A 22,906-nucleotide genomic window follows, 5' to 3' on the forward strand; every position below is an offset into this window, starting at 1 on the left:
TTAATATTGAAGTTGCTTAGTGTTATGTCCGGTAGCGTACACCTGGTTATTTAACACGGGTGAGTTACGGGACATAAGAGAATGGGGGCTCGTCCAGTATAGAACCGTAGACTTGCTCTACTTTGATGCTGTTTTGCTACTTGAGGGACTACGTTGTGCCAGAGCATTGTGATTTGTAGCACGCAGGGACATTTTTACATTAGGGGCACATGGGGCAGTACCCCACCAAAGGTGGCACTGTGGTACAATATTATCGTAACATCTGAACATTGTGGCATAATGTATTTTCTATTTAATACAAAATAGTAATTCAGTGGTGAAATTGGCGTGTATAAATATAATACACTTGACTCACAATCCTTATAGTGCTGTTTTGGAGTAATTTCATTTGTGTGTATGTGTGCTCGCACTGCGGACTGCGCTCCCTGTCCTATCTCTCTGCTGTGGAGCAGCGGAGCACTCTGCCCCATCGTTGCTAGGAGAACAACGTGAGCGTGATCTGCGTAAGCAGGGAAAACCTCCCGCAAATTATGTTGGGCGGAGGGGCAGAAATGTTTCTGCCCCTATGAATTCTGCCTAGCAACTGGTGGGCCACCTGAGGTGATGAAAAAATAATAAACGTAACCGTTAATCGGTTGATGTGCGTCTATCGCTAATGCTAGAGTGAGAGCACCTATTAGCTACCACTTTCGTTCGACAGACAAGAAAACGTAAACATATTTGTAACTATATATGAAATAGGCAAAATATCAGTAACAACCTGTACCTAGTTATGTAGGAAAAAATGTCCTTGTTATCCTCCAGTGGTTATTTCTGCAGTACTTACATGATATTTTTCTGTGCCGGCAAATAAGTAAGAGGTGGTCCTGCGCTAGCTTTTGGTTGCTAAGAGGACGTGTATCGACCACCCCATATAAATGAATGGAACTTGACATAAATGTGCTAGCATACTGTATAAGTGTCCTATCTTGCGTATTTGAGGGTTATAGGAGAAAGGGTGGTTTGCTATCAGCACGTCTAGAAATCTGTACATATTCACTGTTGTAACCGAAGTCGCAGGACGCAAAATAGCCGTTAGGAAAGCAGTTTGAAATTACGAAGCAACCTCTGCGCCATTGCATTTAAAGGGTCGGGATGAGATAATTCCGAGTGTGTTGCTTATCTTAAGTTGATATTGTAAATAAGCTGAATTAATTAATTAATTTTTTTTTTTTTTTTACATTTAAGACAGTTTATTATGTGTATTTTTACAGGACATTTAATGAATTCCAGTTCTCTCTAATAAATACTAAGTAAATACCACTACTGGTTAAGGGTGGTCGATACACGTCCCCCCCCCCCCCCCCCCCCCCCCCCGATAATAGGTGCTTTCATTCTAGCTAGCGTTATTTTATTACTCGGTTTGGAAATCTTTCTGCTTCTTGGCACTTACAGCGCAGCCCATATAATAGCAAAGGCCTACCGTAGACTAATTGGGTACCTTTATTTTTTGTTATGGTGACATCATACAAAACTGCCCCACCAGAAATGCCATGCTAAAATTGCCATTGGTAGCACGGTTACTTTGTTGCTAGGTACTACTTTGTGCAAAGTTTGTAGTACTAGCTTTGGAATTTGTAACAGTGTTACTTTGCTTGGTGCGATTTTTCATCCCGTCTGTAGTACTAGCTTGGAGTGTCACTTTGAGGTGCGCTACTTTTGTCATTTTGCAGCATTTGACTTGTCACATACTACCTACTGGTACCAGTTGAGTGTTGCTATCTTGTGATTTCATTCCTGTGGGCGTTCAGAGATACAACTTTGCTTTTCAATTCTGACAACCTGCGTTTCTGTTGCTAGCTATAGCCGCGTTTCCACCACAGGAACTTTCCCCAGGAACTAGGAACCTTTTGAGGAACTGAGTGCGTTTCCACCGCAGAAACTAAATTAAGTTCCGGGGACTTTATTTTACCCCCAAAAAAGTCCCTGCTCAGGGGGTAGTACTTTCCAAAAGTACTGGAACTTTTGGGGTGGGGCACAAGCGCTGAATATTTCTGATTGGTCGACTACTCGCAGTATTTTATTTCAACCGCCATTTTTAAAAATCTGCAGCCGCAAACCGATTTATTTTCATAATAATAACTTGAATTCAAACTTGTATGTTATGCGGCGCAGTAGCCTACTTTTGGTTAGAGCCTGCCAACGTCTTGGAACAGATGAGAAATTCGTTTTATAAAATGTTAAGCATTCGTGCTAGGACAGCATATTACCTACCAAAACATTCAAACAGTTTAATTCGGTTGCTGAATGTTTTCTTCCAGATTTTCTTTGTTAGTCCGTTATAATTGAGTCAAAATGCTTGACATATATTTATGTGAGATATGCGGTAGTTCTGCGTAATTTACATTGGGGATACAGTAAAAGCAAACTAGAAATCACATTCCGCATTTTTTGTCAGCGTAAAATAATAGGTTAATTCTAGTAATCGTCCCTTTTGCTTTTTCAGACCGCCATAATTTCACTCTGCGATTCTTCAATTCCACAAAAAGACCAGGAAGACTAGACATATTTATGGTGCATGGTTCGCATCTGGAGGGCACACTCCGCTACTCCGCTAGCAGTAACTTTCAAGGCTGTACCACTGCAATATTAATTCAAATTTTCACGCAAGTCCGAGTTTTCATTCTATTTATTCTTGTCATTTTGCGATTAGCCTATTTTGTAAATGACGGTAAGAGTCGAATTAATCAATTCAACAGCAAATTGTTTACGACGTGTGCATGTTTTTTGCTGTTGTTACCAGTTATTTGTAGAATGTGAATGTATTCTGTCACCTCGGATGTCAAGACATGAAAGTGAATGTTCGCATAAAAACATAATGAATGTGTTTGAGAGATTATATAAAACAGTTACAATCTGTATATTAGCCTGTTATATCCTGTTTGTTGCATAACAACGGTCCAAGTCGAACTACCAACGAGAGTTTTGCTTCACAACGGTAAAATAATATACCCAAACGGCCGCAGAAGAATATTTCAATTTAAGGTGATTAAGTCGATAAAAATCAATAAATACTAAAGTAACCATATGTAGTCATTGTATAAGTGGAATAAACCCCTCCAGCTGTCCCAGTTATTGGAAAATAATGTACTTCGGTGGTAGTATGGGGTTACAGAAGAAATCATAGGACAGATGGACCGACGACGACGTTGCTTTTACATACGTCAGTGGACTAATTTGCCTAATCTTCGCGGGTCTTTAGACCGCGGTGGAAACGCAGACAAAAATGGGCTGAAGGAACCTTTTAGTTCCTTGAAAAGTAGTTCCTGGGACTAAAAGTTCTGGGTACTTTGGGTGGAAACGCGACTAAAGTTACCATGGAGTTTGAACTAGAACGGTTTCTTGATTACCCAACATTCGAGCAGCTGGACAGCTGCCGGAAGGCAGACCTTCTGTTAATCGCGGACTACGTTAAAATCGATGTGGTCCACTCTGAGAATAAACTGTTAATTAAAGCTAAGGTAATGAGGGGTTGCTCGAACAACAGATACTGTTTGTGAAAACGAACTCTAGGGAAACAACCCTTATTTAGTCTGAGAGACTCGAAACTACGATTCAGTTTAAACAACCATAAGAGTAACGAAACATTAAATACCAGTGTAATCCAACACATTATTATACCTAGGTCAGGATAATTTTTGGTCTTTTTTGTGATGTAATGGGTTTATCTAGTTCCTACTGTAAATAGTAAAAAAAATTTGATTGATTGATTGATTCAGTACAGTACGTGTACACACACGCACACACACATTATTTCCACACAGAGAATACAGAAGAACTAAACCAATTTAAGGCTGAACAATATGGTGTTAACTGACTCAAATTAACATCAGATCAGAGGCCCTTAGATTTGGTACAGTTCTCTGCTATTTATGTGGAAATTGTGTGTGTGTGCGCATGTGTGTGTATGTGTATTTTGTTTTTCCGTGGGCTTATTAATGATGAGTATACATTTTGTTTTGCTGTGTGCTTTTTGCCTTTCAGATCAGTCAATAGATGAGGAGACTTTTAAACTTTTGGATGAAGGATTAATCACTAGCCTTATTCCCAATGTCTCAGGCTTAAGTTCCTTAAGCACCATAGAGAGCATGTAAGTCCTGTGTAAAAGTCACACTCAGATATGTTGGCATTTTTAAAGAGGGATATATATGCTTCAGATGCAAGGCCCAAATTCCTGGGCACGCTTTTCACACATTTTTGTGCCATTCATAATGTAAATCTTTCATCAACATATTTACAATTAGTGGTCGACCGACATGGGTTTTTCAATGGCGATTTCGATGCCGATATTTCGATGCCGATATTTAGAGAGTAGGGCGGCCTATATATAATGCCAATATCATGTTATTGTTGTTTTTTTGTTTTTTTTTTTGCATCTGATAAAATACAAGAATTTAATAATAATAACAAATGAGACACAAAATTGCTGAAATTAAATGAACATCTATTTAACACTAATGTTATTGTCTGCATTCTCTCTGTTTGCTTAAGTAGATTATTAATTAATTCCATTATTCCATGCACATTACAATATAATACACGTTATCTTAGCCAGTAACATTCTTGTTTTAGAATTTTTATTAATTAATGAAATAGAAAAATACATTGGGTTATGCTGTAGATTTCAGAACGTGACTGGTATTTAAAGGTGCAGTGTGCAGAATTTAGTGGCATCTAGCGGAATGTACTAAGCAGAAATAGAATATAATATTCATAAGTATGTTTTAATTAGTGTATAATCCCATGAAAATAAGAATCGTTGTGTTTTCATTACCTTAGAATGAGCCCTTTATATCTACATAGGGAGCGGGTCCTCTTCCATGGGGGCCGCTATGTTGCACCGCCATGTTTCTACAGTAGCCCAGAACGGACAAACAGCTCTAGAGATGGCCTTTTGCTTTTTTTTTTTTTTTGCGTTTTTAATTTTGGTGGGTGGCGCGAATGCACCGGTTGGAAGACGAAGAAGAAGAAAGAAGAGACTGAGTGGTCATATACTGTCTTGGACAATCCATTTGTGAAATATACACACATTTGTGATGCCTGGGTACCTTCCAAAATAGCTGTGTTGTTTACGGCGTTGTCGCCCTTTTTAGTACAGTCTGGCTTGATTGACAATCCATTTATTTAGTAGGTGAGAGTATAAGCTTTCTAACGATGTATAACATGTCTAATTTTGCTTTTGGAATAGCATTTTATTGGTCAGCGTAATCGAAAGTTTTGTTATCACATTCACTTACGCATTCACTTTGTGGTAGCAGTAAAAAAAAACGCAAAAAACGAAACCTTGTCAACAATTTTTCATAATTTCTTGGAAAATAATATTATTATTGAGGACTTCTGGGCATAGCTAAGCCATATGTTTGCTGATAGACCTAGCTGACATCGTTTTCTGGTGTAAGACATAAGTGGATAGAAATATATCATTGATTTACTGTCTCTGTCTCTATCTATTGAAAACAGATTGCTATGTAAGTATTACTGCTCAAAATATTCCGGTTATGTACATTATTTTTGAAATTGAGTGTCTTTAAATAGGTTAGTGGTATTTTATAATGAGGATATTTCACACTGTAATGTAAGCATTAGTTAGCAGTGTAATAGTTTTTGTGACGCATCATGTCTTTCTATGATTTACCATGCAAAGCAGCTAACGTTAGCTAACCTTAGCAATAAAACGCTAGAACAATGCGGAACAAAAAGTTTGTTGGCAAGTTGACACACACAATACATGCAGAGGGAGAGCGACATGCCCATAAGTGCAGAAACGTGATGTTAGCTAGAAGCCCATAACGTTAGTTCCCCAAAACGTTGTTGACAACGTTAACGCTAGCTTTCGGACTCCTGTTAACGTAAGCCCACTTGTTGAATCGAGGCTATCTCTAGCAAATGCAACAGACTGTAACTAACGTTGGGTATCTTATAACTATCAAATCAATTGCTTACGATAGCAGATTGTTGACTTGAGAGAGAAGAGGTTCATCAATCCTGTCTTCATCCTCTGCCTCAGCTGACAGCAGGTGCTGCTGGCTTTGCCCACTTGAGAATAGTTCTGCTAGCTGGCTATTATTGTTACTCTACTGCTGGCAAACTTTGCACTGGCATAATCATGTCTATGAGCGAAAATAATGTTTAGGTAACGTGCTTAACAACGGCAGACCACAGGCTCACCAACAATAAAAGGCTTCACAGTTACACTTGCTTACCGTCCCACAACCATCCCAAATGACAAATCTGATAAATGTTTTATGACCCCGGCTCGTCGGGAGTAGGAGTGGGGGCTGGGGACGCCATACAATAGTTTTTCGAGCCTTGTAAGCTAGTTTAGCTGGTTCCAGGCTTGCTAACGTTACCATTACATTACATTACATTCATTTGGCAGACGCTTTTATCCAAAGCGACGTACAAAAAAGTGCATTTCATGGTCGTAGACAACTGCTGAACACGGGTTCAGTAAGGTACAATACTTATTTTGAACAGCTATTTCTAGCCGAGAACAATGAACACTATTCTGGCCTAACATCTGCAAAGCCAACTAGGCAGAAGAATAAGCTACAGTATTAGGACAAATACAAATTACCAAGAAGTGCAGGGAAGGGGCAACATGTAACAAGTGACAGGAAAAAGGTTTTTTTTATTTTTTTATTTTATTTTATTTTATTTATTTATTATTATACAGCGTGGTGGTGGTTAGTCTAGGTATAGTCTGAAGAGATGAGTCTTCAGGCCACGGCGGAAGATGGATAGTGAGGGGGAGGTTCGGAGAGGGACGGGGAGTTCGTTCCACCACTGGGGAGCTAGGGTGGAGAAGCTCTGTGATCCCTTTGGGCGGGTGGGAGGGGTTACAAGGCGCCCTGCTGCCGCAGAGCGGAGTGGTCGAGCAGGCACATAGAATTGAGTCATGTCCTGCAAGTAGATGGGGGCTGTCCTGTTGGCAGCAGTGTAGGCAAGGGTCAGGGCTTTGAACCATTACAATTCCCAACTAAAGTTATTCACATTTTCTCACTAAAAAACTGGAATCAACCTAATTATACAGACAGTAAACCTTGTATATGTTATTAAGAGTAGCCAATTAAATATATTGAGATTTGAAATCTAGGAATTTAAGTCTTACCATTTTCTCTCAGGTAGCCTACATCCAGCATTGGCATGTTTCTCACTGACGTCTGCTCGTAGAATGGCTAAACTGACACAAGGAGTGCTAACATCACAGCACAGCAGCCACACTGACAAGACTGCCTGCAGATGTGTCTGCAGACATTTTTTGTTTACCAGCCTCATGAGCGCAGACATCGGCCGATGCCGATTATCTCAAAATGACAGATATCGGCCCGATTAATCGGCCAACTGGTTAATCGGTCGACCACTATTTCCAATGTTGTCAAAATGGTTGTGGCAGAACTTTTATGCATATTAGGTCATATAGACGACACTTGCTGCAACATGACAAGAGAGTGTTGCCCTTTTTTGGCTACACTAAGGTCAAAATACTACACATTCAACTATTAACTTTGTAGTCCAGCAGACATCTTCTTTGATCCATGACATTGTAGACAGACTACATTCAAAGACAAAGTCCAGACAAACTCCAGAGGTGGAATAACTTGCTCAAGAATTTAGAGATGCTGCAGAGCCCTTCAGGGGTCTCGAGACAGACCACGAACAGCTCCAGTACTTTGCTCAGCCACTCAAATGTGGTGTTTGTTGAGGCTGTTATCAACTATGATAGGTGGCCTGATCCCTGAGGGAAACAGAGAGTGGGAGCTGGTGCTCCTCTTGCATCATTGCATCGAGTTTATCTTCTCTCCATCCCTAACTCAGGAGGCTGTGGCTTACATAAGCCTGATTATAGAGGAGCACCATTGTGCCCAGACCATCATTTACGACCCAAGCATCAATTCATGTTGCACTAGCCACATGCAATGTTACAGTTGGGTCTGCTGATACAGTTCTGGACCATGTGCTTTGAAACTAAGCACAGGTTTTTTAAAGAGAGACAATTTTTTTAAAAAGAATATCTGTAAAACAATGGCATAAAGACATCAACTAATGCAGTGCTACAGCTTTTTGCCCAGAACTTTGTTCACATAAAATTTGGAGGTTAGCCAGGCACACAGCACCTTTCTAGTCTCCTTTAATGGGTTTAAAGACACCAAAAGTGGTCTAGGGGGTGTACCTGTGTTCTCTGAGGTCTACATGCCAGAGTGGGTTACCTTTAAGGGCACAAAGTGCATGCCAATATGACATTGTTCCTGTCCTATGATCAAGAGGATGAACCCCGGTTTGGTCTTGTAAGAGCCATCCTACTCCTGGATCACACAACAGATCAACACACCAGCTGGTGGTACAAAGATGGTACATTCAAGGATCTGAGAGGCATTTTTTGCCTATAGTGTGTTGCCTTCTAAGACCTTGGTAGCAGTTGACCCAAAAGATCTTGTGGATCCCCTTCCTTTGCATGCAATACAATCTTACAGGGAGGATGATGGCCAACTGTATGTAGTCCTTTGATATCAAGTGTTTTAGGTTTTTAGATTAAATTCTTTTTAGACTTTTCTCTGGTGTTTCGTGTTACCTGTTGTGCTATGGTTCCAGAGATGTATGATGGCACAGCCTAATGTTGTTTACGGCATCCATTTGCATCTGTGTTTTTTCAAGTAATTATTTATAAGATTTTACAAAATTATTTTGTAAAAAATGCTCTTATAAGCCAAACAGCATGTGAGGAAGTTTTCGAAGTTCTGAGTTTCATTGCCTCCATTTTCAAATTTTTATTATTAGTGATTATAAAACCTTTTCATTTAAACAGTTTATTTGTTTAAACAGTATATAAGATAAAAGTCTGCACACTTTGTTTCCCTGTAGCTTCTCAGAGTATAAATCATTGGTCATACAGTCTGCTCAATTTCATTGGTATTCTGAATCTATACATCTATATCTATATGTTGTTGATCTGTTAACCTGCTATGTGATGTGAATAGATGGCAAAATAAACTGCCCCACCACCTATCACTGAGATGGATGTGGCACCAGTGATTGATAACGTCAGTGGCCACGTGATTGACCAAGCAGCCCGACTGATCCTGCATGTTGTTCCAGTGTTTGTGAGTCTCTCTATCAAGCTTTTGATTTATTGTAATTTGTAAATTTGGTAATTTGTATGATTGAATCTGCAGTCCACAGGGGACAGTGGATAAAAACGAACAGCTCCAAGTCCAACCAGGAGGTCCTGATCGAGTTCCCCAGGCTTACCATGCCAGGCATAGTATGTACCTTTACTAACAATATAGATCATTCATGTCTTTTCACGAACTTCCTGTATTAACATATGCTGTTAACTGTTTTCTATTCATTAGATTGCTCAGGATTTCATGGCTCTCTATGTGCAGCTGGCACCAAAACTGTCTCAAACATGGCTGCCAAATTTAACACAGAAAATTCTGACAATTGGCCAAAATGGAGGGGAAGCTGATGTACAGACAGAGGAGTTGACCCAAGGTGAGGTATTAGTTCATGAAGCCCTGGTCATATCACCATCATGCACTGCTCAGGGATCTTTTACACATACAGTATTATCTCCTCTCTTATGTTGCTTGTCTCTACACAGGAGTATCATACACACAGTTTACACATATGAGTATTAGCTGTGGTTTAATTAGATTATTCTACAATGAGTGGTGGGAACAGTTTACCTATAATTTGTGGAAACTTATCATTAAATGTCATTATACACAGATGCCAAAGGGGAACTGGCTGTCAGGCTGCTGCCCATCCAGTTGCCACCTAAGGTGGTACGAAGGTGGCTGGAAGGTTTTCTGTCCCAGCCTTGACTAGGCCAAGAAGGTATTTATTGATGTTCAGCCTGTAAGATTGCCCAAGAATCATTTTTAGATTTTTTTTTCAGAAATTAATTATATTATTATATAATTATATTATTAATTAAATTACATTTAGAATACATATATCCACTTGTTTCTGCATACAAGTTGAAAATGATGGCATTTTAAGATCATAAAAGCAAAGTCTTGACTAAAGTACATCTGTATTGATCTCCTCAAAAGCTTTCCCATGGTGTTAACTTTTAGCTTCTTGTTCACTCTAACAGTCACACTCACACTCTCTCACAGTTACATTCTCACTCATACATTCATAATCTCACAATTTAAATATATATTTAACCAAAGCCAAACCTCCAGACATGCACAAATACAGACAGTAATAAGAACAGAAACTACTAGCCTAATACAAATAATAGTTTGTGCCTCACTGGTTGTCTCTCATTCTGTGACAGGAGGCCACATACCTTGCCACCAATGCCGCACATACTGATTTATAGGGGAATTTTCCTAGATTTCTGTAATTTGTGAACTTTAGTAAAATGGTTCCAAGTATTAAAAAGACGTTTTCCCTTATGTCCGGGTATTCTGGGCATTCTGTCAGGAAATGCCCCCTGATTGATTGATTGATTGATTAAGGAGAGTGGGCAGACTCTTGGCTGTCCCAGAATTAGCTATCAAGCTAAACTGCATCTGTTGTCCCTAGGCAGGTAACAGTAAAAGACAGTGTGTATCTAAATGTCAAAGTTAAAAGACAGGCAGATTGCAGTGAGAGCATAGCCTGTCCTCTCTGGGCAGCCAGGTGTACCTGTGATAGCTGTTTTTTTTATTTTTTATAGCCTGGCTGTGCTCACTGGGTCTGTACATGTGAATACTTTTCTCAATTTCTTATCTCACTCTCTCTCGCTCACTTTCTCTCACACCAACTCTCACTCTGTCACACTCTTACTCTCTCCCTCTCTCCCGGCTCAGGTTGGAACTAACATGAGTGGAGCATCTCCAGCAGGAGCAGTGGACATGACCTTACCCGTATGTCATGTGCTTGGGAGACAAACACCTGTCCTCTTAAGCATTTGTGATAATGGCTGGATAGGTGCTAGAACAGAGCACACTACTTGGGGCAGTGGATGTGTGTTTTAAGGCATTTTATGTCTTATATGTAGTGTGCTCCAGTATTGGAATTTTTGCAGAAGGTAGCCTATGGGTTTGGAGGAGGGGGGGAAGAGGGGGGTTCTACCTCTGTTAAGTGCCTCCACTCTAATATTCTGTTACTAAGACAGGACTTCTTATCAAATCAGGAATAGTCCTCTACCTGTATGGTATGTTAATATAAAAAATTGTAAAGATTGTGTGTTTTATTTATGAATTTAATTAGGCTAATTGAGTTGTTTGAACACCCCTAATACTGGCCCACCTATTACCAAAGAAGAAATAACTAAAGCAATGAAAAACATGAAACATGGTAAAGCCACTGGATCTGATGAAATTTAAGTGGAAATGATACAAGCCCTAGAAGATCTTGGCATTGATATTCTTTCTGAGCTGTTTAATGGCATATATGAGTCTGGTTTATTGCCTATTGATTTATTGAAATCAATATTTATAGCTCTGCCAAATATTCCTGGAACTATCAAGTGTGAAAATCATAGAACAATCAGTCTTATGAGTTACATAATAAAGATTTTGTTGAGAATCGCTCTGAGCCGAATTAAGAACAAGTCAAGGCCAGAAACCTCTAAACTGCAATATGAGTTTATTGAGGACAGAGGAACTAGAAATGCAATTTTCATATTACGAATGGTTTTAGAGAGAGCAATTGAACATCAAAATGAATTTATGCGTCATTAATTTCACTAAAGCATATGACAATGTTGCATGTTGCATGTAAAGTTATTTCAAATCCTCTCTAAACTAAACATTGACGGGAGGGACTAACAACTACTTCAAAATTTATACTGGAATCAAATGGCGGCAGTAAAGATTGATGATAATATGAGCAGCTGGACTAAAATTCAAAGAGGAGTTAGACAGGGATGTGTTGCCTCACTGGAATTATTCAATATATATAGTGAAATGATTCTCAGAGAAATAGAAGACCTAGATGGGATAAAAATTGGAGGTGTTAACATCAACAATATAAGATATGCAGACGATACCACCCTAATTTCTGCAGAAGTTCTGCAGAAGACCCACAAAGTAGGTAGTCAAAGTAGTACAAACAAGTTCAGAATTTGGTCTAACCATTAACTGTAAGAAAACCAAATGTATGGTAATATCAAAACAGCAAGATACTCCCAACTGCCAATTGTACACAGGTAACCAAGTGATTGAGCAAAAGAGCAGCTTCAGTTACCTTGGTAGCTTCATATAACATGATGCTAGAAGCAAAATAGAAATAAAAATAAGAATTGCCATTGCTAAAACAAACTTCCAAAAAATGAAACCCTTTCTTACCAATAGACACATTTCTATGACAACAAGGCTCAGGTTACTAAAATGCTACATCTAGTCAATCTTGCTGTGTGCTTCAGAAACATGGACTATAACACCAGAACTCCATAGACACTTAGAAGCTGTAGAAATATGGTTCCTTAGACGAATGCTGAAAATATCACATAGAGATAGGGTAACTAATGAGGCGGTACTCCCACGCGCCCACACAAAAATCATTAATGAGAACATTAAATGACAGAAAACTTACATTCCTCGGCCATGTCATCAGAAAGGGAGAAATAGAATGCCTTACACTACAAGGCTGTATGCCTGGGAAATGTGGACGAGGAAGGCAAAGAAGAAAATATATGGACGATGTGAAAGAACTAACAGACTTAAGTGTACGAGACATCATTGATGCTGCGAGGGATCGTTTGATGTGGGAAGCCATGATCGCCCAAGCATGCAACGCGCAAGGCACCTGAAGAAGTATTGAATAGAATTGAATTGAATTGTTAGTACTCAACTGAATTGAATTTACTTGAATTGTTTGTACTGCATTGATTGATTGAATTGAATCAAATTGAATTTACTTCTTTTTTTTTACTTGAATTTTTATGGAAATTATTGTTTTCAATTAGTTTATTCACATTTCATTATCACAGCCAATAAATATATATCCTTTATTTCCAAACCACTGTCGTGTCAATGTTATTTTAGTAAGTTGGGCTCTACAGACGTATAGAATTCTGATTGGTTGTTGAACGCAGGTGATCTGAATAAACCTGTCCAAACCTCACTACATGACACCTGAATAGCATTCTATTACATAAAACCATTCAGATGAGCTACTCATTTACTTAATTCACAAATTAAATGTTTATTCATTGCATTGTTTTTATTTCCCAATGAAACAACCACACAGTGAGAGCTAACATTAACCTATTTAGCTATATAACTTAAAATATGAATGAACAATCTTATGTTCTTTGGCTGGGTGTAACATACATCATGTTAGCTAGCAAATTGGCACAAGCTAGCTTCTATCTTATCCACGATCTCAGATGGAATCTTAAAGTAACAATCTCGAAGATCTCCATTTTGTTGTCATTGGCGGCATCTATGGCTATAAGCGGTAATTCTATGTGTGTTTTTGGACCTCACTTCCCAGAGATCCAAACAGTGTCGCCTGTGTGACGTCAGTCAGTTGGCACCTGGGCCACGCCTCCATAGCAATGCATCGCTGCAATTCGCAGAAACAACTCAAATCCAGTCACCGAAACGTGGATTTGCGGTTGTTATTTTGTGTCAGGTATGTCGGATTTTTGGGTAAAATCATACCTTAATAATTTATATGCTTGGTTAGCTAATACTATCTAACCATCCCCCCTTTGTTTGTAGAACACAAGGCTCATCATCATGGATGTTTTTTTAATAAATGCTGACAAAAACTTTACAGTTACACAGAATATAAATGAAAGATGCTAAATATTTAATTGATGAGAAGTCAATACAGTAGCCTACATAACTTAACGCAAATCCACGTTTCGGTGCCTGGATTCCAGTTGTTTCTGCGAATTGCAGCGATCCATTTGCTTCTCTTTTCTTTAGCTTTCGGTAGTCTGCAAAAAAGATAGCTCCGATTTCTTGTTGAATCTATTTGTACAGTCAATCGCACAACAGCTCTTTCCCATTTTAGATGTGTTTTTTGTGTTTTCACGGCATTCAAGCTGAACGTTAACGCTATCACTCAGTAGTCTTTCTGCCACTCAGTGGGTGTAACCGCAGTGACTTCCACCTACTGTGACGTCATGTGCATACCCTCTATAGACCAATCTGAATGTTTACAAACATGGTGGCAGAAAGCCGGGAAAGAGTTGTTGAAGTCTACGGAGGGATGTGCTCGATGTGACAGAGATTAATCAAAAGAAAAATGAATCAAAAGAAAATTGGTCACAATATTTCCACGGTTTGTCTCCCCAAGACAAACGTTACTACTTAGGCAAATTGACCCTTTCGGATGGAACAAAATTGCCCGTTCCCCTTTCCCTTCCATCCTGTCAGTGGGTGTGTGACCCAACCAAACGACCGAGACTTGACTGGAAAAATATATACGCTTATAATAACATTAGGTTGGTCGTAGAAATAGTGTTTTATTACTACTAGCTAGCAAAACCGAAAGTGTCTGAGGACGAAGGAGATTTTGTTTTTGATCATGGGATTGTTGTGCCCTATTGATTCGAGCCGAAATACACAGTTGCCGTTTGTCCTGGAAATAGCCTCTGGTTCCTCGATCTCGGCCCACTCCTGACTTGCTCTCGCACGACCAGCCTGCAAATTAGCCAGCTCTTCTTCTGTGTATTCCTGCTCTCCTCAGACATTTTCGGTTTCGCTAGCTAGCAGTAATACAACATTATTTCTACGACTAACCTAATGCAATGATATGCATCCTTGAGTTCGACACTAAACTGCCTGGGTCTACTTACTGCATTTGTAAAGGAAAGCAACAAAACAGCGTAAAATATTAAAGTAATAATCTCGAAGATTTTCATTAAAATAAATCTCTGTTAAGTCACTATCTATCGCTGAATTAGGTAACACAATTGTGATTGAGCCTACTATTAGCCTATATTAATTTATATAATTCTTATTATTATAATTTACGATTAAAGAACTGGGTGTCTGTGCGACATTCCCGAAAAAAAAATCACAAGCGGCGCATAGTTAGTGACGCATTTTCCTACTGTTCATACTGGGCAAAAGGTGGATAAAGAACATCTGTGGAAATTGATCATCACTAATTCTACCCAAGGTCTGCTACAGCATTTTAAACCGGCTCGGCAGTGTAAGGACGGCTTAAGTTAGCCTATTGTTAGACAGTGAATAATGTTAGCCTAATGTTAGACTATTTCAGTAAATAGTAAGTGTTATAGTTACCGTCTCAGAAGACATCATTCCCTTTTCGCTTTCATGTGTACTGGTGACCTCAAATTGTTATGGAGGCGTGGCCCAGGTGCCAACTGACTGACGTCACTCAGGCGACACTGGTTGTATCCGGTTGGATCTCTGGGAAGTGAGGTCCAAAAACACACCTGCAATTACCGCTTCTCGCCATCGGTACCGCCAAAGAGAATGAAACGGAGATCTTCGAGATTGTAACTTTAAGCCTTGAGCCTTTTCTATTGTGTAAAACAGTCCTGGAAAATCTGATATAATTTGGTTTCACCACTGATAAATTATACTTTCGTTGTACCGCAAATGATATGGAACATTTGGTAGGTGAAATCTCAGGAGAATTTGTGTATAGAGTACACTCATTAATGATTAACTGCTTGGGGTGTAATAAGGTCATCTAAGGTGAAGAAAACTCCTGTACTTTTCTCTCATTGGCTTGCCATTCCTTGCAGATAAATCACTTCAGATTTACTCACATAGCAGCATGGGAATGATGTTTGGTTTAAAGTAATAATCTCGAAGATTTTCATTAAAATAAATGTCTGTTAAGTCACTATCTATCGCTGAATTAGGTAACACAATGGTGATTGAGCCTAATATTATATTAATTTATATTATTATTATTATAATAATTTATGATTAAAGAACGGGGTGTTTGTGGCGACATTCCCAGGAAAAAATTACAAGTGGCGCATAGATGGTGACGCGTTTTCCATCACCCATCAGTGGTTGGACCGCCAGAGAGGGTAGGCGGAGCTAACGCAACAGGCTTGCTCTTCAACTCACTTGTGTGTGAGCGGCGTACTGGTTTTTCCAGTGTCTGCTAGCGTTAAGGTGGGGGAGGTTATGGAACCCTAATATGTTTTTGTGTAACATGAGAGGTCATTATTTGTTGCTGTAGATTTCATATTACATTTGATGACAATGTAACGTTACTAAATTACATAGCTATTTGCACAGCTAACGCTAACTACCGGGCCATGTCAATAAAGGCAACATTAGTTTAGACAACGTTGCGCACAGTATCCATCTCTCATATCAGGTAACGTTGCGTTAGCTAGCTAGCTAATGTAATTAACACAATCTAATGTCAGCTAACAATTAGAAAAAACGCTAGCTAACGCTACCGACCGGTACCGACCTCGCAAACCAAATCGAATGCAATGCTACCTAGTTGCAACCTTGCAACGTAGCTAACTAAAGGCCAGTTCAGATCAATGATTCGCAACGAGACTGGATGCAACCTGCAAAATTCCAAGACGTCTGATTGTAAACGTTCTAAAACTGCACTGAGCGATTTGACAAGGTGGGTCTTTTGAGACCCCAAGCAACGGCTTCAGACGCTCTGCAACTAACCAGTTCACACCGCTGCAATTTTCTCTGCAACATTCTGAAACCGTTTCGTCTCGTTGCGAATCATTGATCTGAACTGGCCTTAACGTTATCGTTATTTACATTGCCATTTCAACCCGGCTCCGCAGTGTAAAGACAGCTTAAGTCTAATGTTAGACAATGAGTATGTACATAACGTTACTTGTATAACAACCATTTTTTATTCAGTAAATAATAAATGTAATAGTTGGCGTGGCCCAGGTGCCAACTGACTGACGTCACACAGGCGACACTGGTAGGATCCGGTTGGATCTATAGAGCTTGTAAGTGTAAACGTCACCAAGCCACTCCCCTCGTTTTCCCGCAAATTTGTCAATGGGAAAATGAATGGGGCAATATTCAATAAGCAATATTTTTAGTTACAAGTCGGGAACCAGTTAGCTATTGGTATGCGGTACTCATGACATATATGATTCATGAAATATAATATCAGCAACACGATTGACCCATGAGAAGTACAAGGTACAATGTTGTGTACGTTTAGTACACTTAGGAACTACACATACCGGTACTGTGCTCACGACGCACGCTTATATGGTCACGGCTCAGCTGGAACACGCTTGCGCCCTTCTACTTCTAGTGTCACTTTGATATCGTATTTCAATTTAAAATTACTGGAAATAACAGATTTGTTACTATTAAGTTATATTGTTTATTTCACATCATAATTGTACGGTCGTGATGACAACAGGATTTCCTTTCATGGATCTATAAAGTACAACCATAGACCGTATAAAAGAGTAGCCTACAACCTAACCTAACTAACTTAAGACGTAATTTCAAATGGAATATAACGTCATATATATTTTTATCACAACACAACAACAATATAGCTAGCCAGCATGGTTTTCGATAAATTACCGACAATATATTTACTACTTACTATCTTTTAATAAAACTATTTATTAGAAATAGTCTATCTCTTGTCTACTGCACCTGTCTTGTCTAAGTGCACTGTGATTCTGATTTTCACAATGTGTGTATTCCTTTGTAAGTGCTGTGAGCAGACTGAAAGTCTATGTTACACCAAAGCCTTGCGAAACGAAGTTTCGTTACATCATGTACTGTACAGCATATGGTTTGTAATGACAAATAAACCTGACTTTGACAGCTAGCTAGCTACCTGCTGATCCAGCTATTCCTAACGTTAACGTTAGCTAACCGAAACTTTATAAATGATATATTTCATGCTGGCGCTAACAGACCCGCTAATCTACTCTGGCTGTATATGGCCTGCTCTACATGGTTGGATTTGGAATGAATTTCTCCCTTCTTAACATCATTGTCCTGACCATTGAAAAAAATGCATTAAGCTAACCAGTGGCACCGCATTTGTCGTGGGTATAGCTAGCTAGCCACCGGTGTTGGGTGCAGTTGGCCCTATCTGCTGGTCCACAGTCAGTTATTTTCTTCTCCTACTAATGGTTAAAGTTAGGACCTGGGAAGGGAAATCTGATCCCAGACCAGCAGTTGGGGGCAGCCAAGGCACCACACTTGGCGGGTAGACTTACAAGCACACGTGGTTGTGACGTGTATCCGTGCGACTGATTGATTTAGTGTAGTTCAGGACCGTCAGCACATCGTAAATCGACATAAATCCGTTTTTTTCCTCCAGAGATTGAAATAAATATAACCAAGCACATGCTACGGTCCCAAAAAAACGTGAGAAATCTTTTATTTTTAATCGCTATAGATATTTTACAATCAATGATTTTTTTAAAGTCAATAAGATTTTAACATTGGGCTGTGACGTCACAAACCAGACGCCTCCTGGAGGCAATTTGACTTACAAGCTCAATGGGAAGTGAGGTCCAAAAACACACCTGCAATTACCGCTTCTCGCCATTGGTACCGCCAAAGAGAACGAAATGGAAATCTTTGAGATTGTAACTTTAACATAATGAAATAATTAATCGAAAAATTAAGGGCGACACATTCATCAGAAGGACAAGATCAGTCATGAGAAGCAGGGACGAATTTACAGCGAGTCTAACGTGGAGTTTGACGTTGAATGGGCTTCTATTGGATGGATGGGGGGGGGGTCGGTTGCTTACACAGGTATCAAATATCTAATCTTATCTATCTTTTTATGAATGCCCAGATAGACAATATTGTCCATTATGTCATGGGTGGGGGGTGTAGTTACAGATGAGACTGCAGGGAGGGAGTGCGTGATAAATGAACGACCAGAGCGACAATGGTGGCGTGGCGCAATTCCGTATTCGGCATAGTTGTCATGTATCATCTACTAATGAAACTAAAACAAAGCGTTTCTGTTTTTAACTCATACTTTGGTTGCAGTAGCATGGAATGTCTGAGTTCAGTAATCTCGGCACGCCGGTGTGCCGACCACTAGGGGCTTTGCTAAGACGTTAAAATACGAACTTCCGGTTATGCCACGTCCACTTCCGGTTTAAGCCCCGCCCATTCCGAGTACGGATACGAATACAGATAATTTTGTTGGTTGAACAGATACAGATACAGGTACAGATAATGGTGTACTCGCTCATCCCTACTATTTACTGAATAAAAAATGGTTGTTATAAAAATAATGTTGACTTGACAGACATTTATTTAAATGAAAATCTTTGAGATTATTACTTTAATCAGTTCAACACATATACACAAAATGTGTAAGAAATTATTGGGACAACAGAAAATGTTTACCGTTTAGCTCGATATAATATGAATATAAAATCTCACCTTCACATCTCATTGTTGCTTGTGTGGGATTAGCTGGCAGGAGCTAAACGGGCAGATGAACAGTGAAGAGCAGTTAATGAGGCTAGTTAGTAGTAGTACAGGGAGGAAATGACTAATCTTCTTTCTATCAAAATTGTGGACAGTGTTCACTGAGGAGAAAATTGTAGGTACAAAGAAGTAACATTATTAACCGGTTAATATAATTAAAAAATAACATTTGCAGTCTGGAGCACTTGAAAGTGATTTTGTTTATGTTTCTGTTTTATTCCGGCAAGGTTATTCCCTGCTGGAAATGGAAAAGAAGGTTAAGATTCCTAAGTGCAGTGTTCAGTACACGCTCAAAAGGGTCGAGCTGATGGGCAGAAGATAAATATCTTGTGGTGTCCCAAAAAATAAACTGTGGTAAAATTGCACCACATCTACAGGAAGAACTCAATGTAGCTACAGAGAAACAAGTTCCCCTCACTACAGTGAAACAGCAACTATGATCTGCTGGTCTAAAATTATGAGCATCAGCCTTTTCCCAATCTTTTTGGTCTAGTGTTGATGATGCTTGGCCCACTGGAGTCTTTTCTTCTGGATAATAGCATATAGCAATGGCTTTTTGCACATATACACATCCTTTTAGACAAGCAGATCATGATTGATAGGTAGCAAATATCAATATCCAGTTGTATGCATTTTATATAGGCTATATGAAAAAGGAAGCTGTGTATGTTGCTCTGGATAAGCATCTACTAAATGTCTGAATCTAATGCATATTTATAATTCAAGACAAAAAGTATATCTTAAGGGAAAGAGTGACAATGGTATGAAACAAGCATTTAAACTAAAATAAGAGACACACACTGCTTTTAAAAATGGTATTGTATCTTTTGTGGCTTAAATTCAGACAGAATGTGCTCACCACATGGTAGGTCAGTTAAATCAGTTTCAGAAGATTCAAACTCTCCCCCACTCATCTCACATCTCTGGCTGAGGAAGGAAAGCGTGTGAGGCACTGTCCACCATATGACTCGACTGCAAAGGCTTTGGTCATAATTGGGCCTCCACCACAAACATGTGATGCAAATCTGTTGCGGTGACAATGAGGCCAGCCCCCTGCTTGACCCACAGTCAGGCGCTGTCAAGAGACAACAGAATGCTAGACTGGCTTCTGTTGCGAAAATGTCCCTGCCGGAAGATTACTGAATTATCAGAACACCACATTTAAAATATACAGCCACAACCATTAATTTGCACTTTGTGTGTGTGTGTATGTATATATATATATATATATATATATATATATATATATTAGTGTTGCACGGTATACCAAAACTTCGGTACTTAAAAAAAAAATAAACGGTTCGGTATTAGAATTTTCTGACGTTCTGTACTAGGTCAAATGTAAAAGCCAGGGAAATGTGTCTCCCGCATTACTGATTGAGAGGATGAAAGGTGTAATTTGTCTGAATCTTCACTAGATGGCAGTAGCAACTAAGGTAGCCAAGTCAGGTTATATACGCTTGTGCATTCAACCTCGTTGATACAACGCAAGCTTCAACTCAGTTCACTTCAGTAGTGAGTAGGTGTTCTAATTTGGAAATATTTTATTTTAGGATGATGCTATATTGTTATTAAAATATGCTGTTTTTAGATCTATTTTAAAGTGAAAGACCTGTTTAAAGATTCTTTAGTTTACAATTGTTTAATTTTTGAAATATATTTAATATATTTTTCTATTCTTTAGTGTTCTAATACTATAGGCCTATTCATATGTTGAACAGACTTCAACTTAAAGGTTGTTAATAAACCGTGAATTCGAAAATGAGGTCAACCCTTGTGGACATTAAGTTTCTGATCTATTAAGGTCATTTCAGTATCGTTAGGTACCGAGTATCGTATCAGTATCGTTTAAGTTTCACGTATCATGATACTAAACCTGGTATCAGTATTAAAGTCAAAATTTTGGTATCGGGACAACACTAATATATATATATATATATACATATATATATATATATATATATATATAGAAGAGTTCCTGACATAGCTAGTGTAAAACATAATGCTTAATAATAACGGCCAGCATTGGCATCATAGTAAAATGGAAAAAAAGCAAGAACAAATTTCTTAGCACTTGTTTGTTTGGGATGTGTACTTCATTTGTCAGTACTTCAATCATTCAATCTACAATATTTCTATGGTGTATAGATTTTCTTATTGTTTCTCAAGTAAAAGGCCAGACTGGAAAAACATGTGAATCCATTAGAGTATACAATATTGTAGACACGCTGGAAAATTTGGATACATACATAAAACTCAAAAAAACATTTTATTTTATATATATTAAGTATGACATTTTCTAGACATATTTTCTCATCAGTACCTCCTGATATTGATGCCCATTTCACATATACTGTAATTTGTAATACCATTTCAATAAACTTTGTTCACATGGTATGCAAGCAGAAGCCAGACTCCATAGATTAGCAGTAATAAAATGACCCATATAACTACTCCTAAACTTCTGGTGGAGTGTAAATATCAGGTATGTGCACTATGGAAATGTGCTGTCAGGCTTTGACAAATCACGGTACTGTAAATGCCCATAATCTGCCTCTGTTCATCCAATATAAGGGAGTATCCAATGCCTTTAGTCAGTGGATTCTACCTGCTATACGGTAGATCAGCAAAAATGACAATGCTTGTACAATGATGATAAAGCAAACATCTTTAAAAAAAAAATTTGCCTTCAAATTATAGTTGAGTATAGGAATTTGTAGCTACTCTCACATACCCTAAAAATTAGTGTTCCTTGATACTGACCTTTTGGAAACCACAGCATGTAATGTAAATAATTTGTACTCAGCCATATTTATTCAAAACAGTGAATGTTCTGTTCAGATTTGGGAAATATAATGAATACAGCAAAATAATAAAACATCAACAATATCAGCTAATACTATCTATTAGCCAAAGCATATTAGCCAATGGCTGATTTTGCATTTTCATATTGGGACCCCTTAGTGGTGAATCAACTGCAATTGTGTAGTCTGCAAAACATGGTCAGCCAATCAAGGACTTAAACCCATGACCCACAGGTCCAACACTGTGTTCGCCACAGCATGATGCTACAAATCAAGCAGGAAATAAGAAAAACCTTGCAAATTGTTTTATAAACTCAAACAGTATTATACTGAATGCCCAGTTGCTCTGTGGCTGCTGATGATTTTATATGGCGTTGCAGCAATTTTTAAATATGTCAAGACCTGTATCCGCATCCTCTGCTTACGCCAATTATAAAACTAGTGGTTACACTCCATAAGTAATAAGGGAAGTAAGAGATTAATCACATGGTTTTTTCTACCATTTTGAAGGCCTAGGTTGGGGGAATCAATGTGGGAGGGGGTGTGCAATAATAATACATTTTTTTTATATGACACTCATTTTAATTGGTAAGCGCTGAAGAATATTTATATTTTAAAATAAAAACAAAACAGCAGGCTCAGAAATAAACAGGGAAAATCCTGATACCAGTGTAGAACTCTCACAGGAGTCAACATCCA

The 22,906-nt window shown here is 38.7% G+C and overlaps 1 protein-coding gene across 6 annotated transcripts in view; it reads right to left on the bottom strand.

Annotated features, from left to right (window-relative positions):
• The window catches only part of LOC118229935 (protein eva-1 homolog C), a 173,289-nt gene that overhangs the window by 118,327 nt on the left and 32,056 nt on the right, over nt 1-22,906 (bottom strand). For 2 of the 6 annotated variants that reach the window (XM_035422495.1, XM_035422499.1), the window contains exon 2: nt 19,356-19,398. The exons of the other annotated variants lie outside the window; for them this stretch is intronic. In XM_035422495.1, coding sequence (XP_035278386.1) covers nt 19,356-19,398 — 43 coding nt within the window. The remainder of the gene's footprint in view (nt 1-19,355; nt 19,399-22,906) is intronic. 6 annotated transcript variants of the gene reach the window in all.

This window comes from Anguilla anguilla, chromosome 6 (genome assembly GCF_013347855.1).
Source record: "Anguilla anguilla isolate fAngAng1 chromosome 6, fAngAng1.pri, whole genome shotgun sequence".
NCBI lineage: Eukaryota > Metazoa > Chordata > Actinopteri > Anguilliformes > Anguillidae > Anguilla > Anguilla anguilla.